A 5,579-nucleotide genomic window follows, 5' to 3' on the forward strand; every position below is an offset into this window, starting at 1 on the left:
AGTACATCGCATGCGCACGGAACTTACAAATATCANGCTCTCAAACCACAAGACCTACTACAATCACAACGGAAATCAAGCAAGGTATGTTTGTGTCAGTCTTTCAAATTTTCAAAAGTTTCACATTAAAAATTTTTATTTTGAAAGGAACCACGGCTCCAACCTGCTCAGTTATATATTTGAATTTGGATGATGTCACACTAACGATAGGCGATGGAATGTCTGAAGAAAGTTCTGGATCTTTCACTTATTCACCTGGCAGCTCCTTGAGTATAGAAACCGCCGAGCCGAAAATCATTATGAATATTGAATTTGATGTGGAAAATACTGATTCTGTAGAAGTCAAAATATCTGAAGCTAACAATAACATTGGAAAAACTTTCTCAGTAAAACCCACAAATGGGGTGTGTACATTGGATAATATTTTATATATTTCAATGATGAAAATAGTTAAACAAACTTTTATTATTTTCTTAAATAATTCCTGAACGAAGAATTTTTAAATTGACAGAGAATTAATTTTCCTGTTGAAACGACTGGTTCAATGATAACGTTCTTTCCAAAACTTGCTGATTTTGCTAAAATTGGTTCAATAAAAAATCTAAAAATAAAGATTTGTGGAGAAGGTACCTGCTTTTTTCAAACTTTTAAATTCGATATTAATTTTTATTAATGTCCTTAGTTTCAACTATCGCACCAGTGACAACGACAATGGGACGCTTCACAAAATCAACAACTGAATCAGGTGAATTATCTTGCAGTGTTTTTTCAATATTTAAAATTAATGTTTTCATATAATTTTTAAATGGCAGGAACAACGCCCAGTCTCTGTAGAACACTCGACATTATAAAAGATCCAAACACTAAAGTTGAGTCCAACCCAAAGTTAGAAGTCTCGTCGAAAACGCATTTTACTTTCCCGGTCACGGATGGAAGAAATCCGAAACTAACAATAACATCGTCTGGTCCTGTTACGATCATGGAGTTAAATTTCGATCAAGATAATGTACAACGAGTTGTTCTTACTTTCTTGAACGAAGCTGGGGATGTTGTCAACAATGAAACGAAATTTATCGAAACAAAGGTTAGGTATCTTTTGAGTCCTTCGATAACTTTTATTTAATGGAAAAAATTACATGATGTAAACTATTTATTCTGGCAGTCGACAAAGTTCAATTTTAATGTCATGGCCAAAACGGTTATTGTTGAACTTTTCCCGGAAATCCCGTTAGGAAATGTAGTAATTAACAACATGGAAGTATGGATTTGTGGCGAACCAGGTCAACATGAGTTTTTTTTGTGATTCCTTTTCAAACTTTTTTAATAAATAATTATTTCTTAATTTTCGAATGTTTCTTCGTTTATTTTTCAGATGTTTTTCGAAGGACTACAACACCGCAAATTGTCACTCATACTGTTCCTGGTTAGTAATGTTGTTATTCAAGCCTATCGAAATTTTATGAATACTTTTCGACTCGAACTCAGCGTTCAACTCATTAAATATTGAATAGTTATAATTGCATCTTAATTATTATAGTGTGGAAACTGCGGAATATGTTGACTCTCATCTTACCATTTGTTAATGTTCATCTTATTCAGGCAAACTAATTTTTGATAGTAGATGTATATTGATGATTAAAAACTGCAACTAGTTTATTTGGTTTTTCATGAACATAATTGACCAAACTGTCCAACACAAAATATTTTGAATGCCAACCTTACATTTGACAATGTTATTTTTGTAAAGGATATTTTGTATTTGGTGTGTTTTACTGGTCTTTAAAAGTTGTAGCTGGCAGACAGTACAAGCTAATTTTTTAAAATTATAATTAGGCTATCATAATCAATATTGACGTTAAAAATGAAAATGTTTTCAAATGTGTCCAATGGATGTTTGTTCACAAGGGCCCTATTTATATTGAATACAGAATCTTGGATACGATGCTGGAAATATTTTGCTGCTGTCACTACTTGATATAAATGCTGCGTTAGACTGTTTGACACAACGGACCACCAGATCATGTTTTTTTAATTTCTTGTTGCTGGAGAAGTACCCATTTGGTTTCAGTTATACTTAGCGGACAGATCTTAATTTTTAACGTTGGTGGAGATTCTATCAGAATTAAGCTGCGGTGTTCAACAGGGTTTAACGTTTGACTTTCTTGTATACATCATGTACCCCATAGGTGTTGTCAGCATTATCAAAGCAACCTGCCTTGTAATCATCTATAGGCTGACGATATTTAACTTGATAGATTTAGATCACCGGGCTTGACTATCTATATCCGGCTGGAGCTAGATTTTGCCTAACATACACATCGCGCGACGTACACATGTGTTTTTTATTCGCGCACAAGCACCGCTTCATACGCGCATGGCAATGTTTTAGAAAAAATTTGGGCAGACATCATTCGAGCCAGTCTAATAGCAGCGCGAGACACTTCCACCGACCGCCGACTGAAATAACTCGCCATACCGGACATAGTTCTATGTAGTTTATAAACTCAATATTGCATTGATAAGGTTTGTGCATCATTGTCAGGTTTTATTTAATAATAATTCGTAAAATGTTAATGGTACAATTTTGATATTTTAATTATAAGCAAAAAAATATTCAGAAAAAAAATTGTTTGGATGATGTTTAAAATTTTCATAAAGAAATATTATTTTATAATTATTTTATAACAATTTTATAATTTAAATTTTAATCAATCAATCTTCGTCCAGAGACCCAGTTTCCCGAGGTAGGACGTTGTTTTCTTTGCCATCAACTTTTTGCGCCAAATTAGACGATCAGTTGTATCCATTTCATTTAAATTTAGAGCTTTCATGTCTTGCTCGATTGTTTGCCACCAGGATTTCTTTGGACGGCCTTTGGGACGTGTGCCAGGTACTTCAACATTTGCAAGAGAAGTTATGGCACTGTTTCCACTTTGTTTGACATGACCAAACCACAGCAGACGGTGTTGCCGGCATTCGTCCTTTATATCATTTAAACCAGCAAGACACAAGATTTTGGTAGATTTGATGTGGTCCTTCAGACTAATTTGTTGCATCCATCGGAGCGTTTTCATGTCGGTTCGTTGAAGTTGTTGTTTCAGTTTGGTTGTCATTGGCCATGTTTCTGCATTATATAACAACACCGTCTTGTGAATGTCTTGATCGCAGTGGTAGTGGGATGTCACGCCGTATCAATATAGAGGCAAGGAGATGCCATTTATTCCAGGTTGCACGTATGCGTGCTCGAACGGCAGTTTTAGCTGTTCCAGTACAATCTAGAACATCTCCTAGATATTGAAACGATGTGACTTTTTCTACCTTATATGCTTCAAAAACATTGCTATTTCGAATTTGTTGTTGTGGATTGATGCAAGCAGGACAAACAAAATTGGACACTTCTGATAAAGTACCATGATCGGCGGTCTGGTGTTCCAATCTTCAAACATATGTGCTGCATTCTTCTGCTCAGACGTGGCTGTTAAAACGATATCATCAGCATATATTAGATTCCAAATGTCACCAGTGCGTATCGGTTTTGTGATTTCTTCCATCACAGTTATAAATTACAGTGGATTGAGAATCGAGCCTTGGTGAACTCCAACGCCGATGTCAAATGCATCTGTGTTTCCAACCGTTGTGCTGACGAGAGTCTTAGTATTCGTATAAATTTCCATCACAAGTCGACAAGATATGCTGGAATTAGTTGTCGACGTAGACTCCACCTGATTGCTTCACGGGGAACTCGATCAAATGTTTTTTCAAAGTCTACAAAAATGTGTGATAGTTGTTGATGCTTTGTGAGATACTTCTCTTGCAGTTGCCGAAGGATGTGAATTGCATCAATTGTTGATTTCCCCGCTAGGAAACCAAATTGATAATTTTCGATTGTGATGCACGACGTTAATCTTTTCTCAATGATTTTCTCGACAATTTTCAGGGAGTGTTCTAACAGACGTATACCCCGATATGATAAACAGTTCAATGGATCACCTTTGTATAGCGGGACTGTCATGCTATAGTTCCATTCAGTCGGCATTGAACAATTTTTCCAGATTTCACGGCAAAGTTGTAGTAACGTTTGGATACCTGCAGTACCAGATGCTTTGATAATGTCATTTGTGATTCCAGAGAGCCCTGCTGCCTTTCCATCCTTCATAGCTTTCAGAGCTTCTATAAGCTCCTCTACAGTGATGACTGGAATCGGACCTTTGATGGGTGGAGCGTCAAAGTTGACATTGATTGGGATTTGCTTCATTTAACAAACGGTTGAAATATTTTCTCTATTGTAGCTTGATTTCATCTTTTTCAAGAACCATCTCATTTTTGTCGTTTTTGATACATGAGGCACCAACTATGTTTTTTTTCGTACGCTTTGCTTGTTTTGCTATACGATACAGGAATTTCATTTGTTCACCTTTGCTTTTAGTGAGCCACTTTCTGCATTGATCTGTCTGAGCCAGTACGACTTGACGTCTTGCAAAATTGTTCTTCTCACGGAAAATTTTAGGGTCATCAACAGACTTTGATTTTTGCCATTGCTTGTATGCAGCTTTCTTTTCAGCTATTGCATTTTGTACTCTGTCATTCCATCACCAAGTGTCACATTCATGCTGACGTTTTGTACCAGTTTTCTCACAAACTGTAGTTGCAGCGTTTATAAAAACGGTTTTGTATGTACTCCAATCTGTACTGGCTTGCGATTGGTGGTCTAACTGTGTTGCGACAATCTGTTGAAATTTTTTTCGATGATATTGCTTTTCAGCTTTTACGTTTTGATTCTCCGAGGCATTTGTTTAGATTTATGTTGTGACAGTTTGACAACCAGGTCTGCCACAAGAAGTCTATGTTGGGCGACACATGATTCGCCAGGTATAACTTTGATATTTTTGAATGGCTTTCAGTGTTGTTGCTTGACAGCGGAGAAATCAATTTGCGTGGCTGATGGTCCACTTTTGTATGTTATGAGATGTTCCAACCTCTTTTTAAAATATGTGTTCAGTAAAAACTTTCAGCAAACTCAAGAATGCGGTTGCCATCTTCATTCCGTTCTCCATAGCCAAAACCGCCATGTACGTTGTCAAAATCATCTGTTTTTTCTCCAACGTGGTCATTGAATTGAGATTTTGGTATTGTTGAGATGGTGTCAGAGAACGCAACCCAGAAATCATTTTTCATTTCTTCTGATTCACCTGTCTGCGGTACGTATGTAGAAAAAATAATCATTGTTTGCTTTTCTAGGCAAAGCTTGATCCACATGAGACGTGAATTAATTTTTTTAATATCCAGTACTTCTTGGGCTAGCGGTTCTCTGACAAAAATTCCAGCACCATTTTGGCCGTCTTTTGACCATTCCAGAATAGTTTATATTTTTCTTTGTCTGAGTTGACATGACAAACACCATTCGTTTTCCATCGGGTCTCCTGAAGGCAGTAGATGTCAATCCTTCTACGCTCGAGCATTTCTACGATTTCCATGCTGCGGCCAGTCAGTGATAAAATCAAAATAATGAATGAATTGGAGTCATATGAGTTATAACTTAAATTTATTGATGGGAAATGAATACTAGTCTATTTTAAACA

General features: G+C 36.3%; 1 protein-coding gene across 1 annotated transcript in view; it reads left to right on the top strand.

Moving 5' to 3' along the window:
- HELRODRAFT_172436 (hypothetical protein) overlaps nt 1-1,303 on the top strand; it is a gene marked incomplete at both ends in the record, with an annotated part of 18,880 nt that extends 17,577 nt beyond the window's left edge. The window contains 6 exons of the mRNA XM_009019096.1: nt 81-84; nt 148-404; nt 512-626; nt 683-745; nt 813-1,084; nt 1,163-1,303. Coding sequence (XP_009017344.1) covers nt 81-84; nt 148-404; nt 512-626; nt 683-745; nt 813-1,084; nt 1,163-1,303 — 852 coding nt within the window. The remainder of the gene's footprint in view (nt 1-80; nt 85-147; nt 405-511; nt 627-682; nt 746-812; nt 1,085-1,162) is intronic.
- Between the last annotated feature and the right edge of the window lie 4,276 nt (nt 1,304-5,579).

Source organism: Helobdella robusta (genome assembly GCF_000326865.2).
Source record: "Helobdella robusta unplaced genomic scaffold HELROscaffold_23, whole genome shotgun sequence".
Lineage (NCBI taxonomy): Eukaryota > Metazoa > Annelida > Clitellata > Rhynchobdellida > Glossiphoniidae > Helobdella > Helobdella robusta.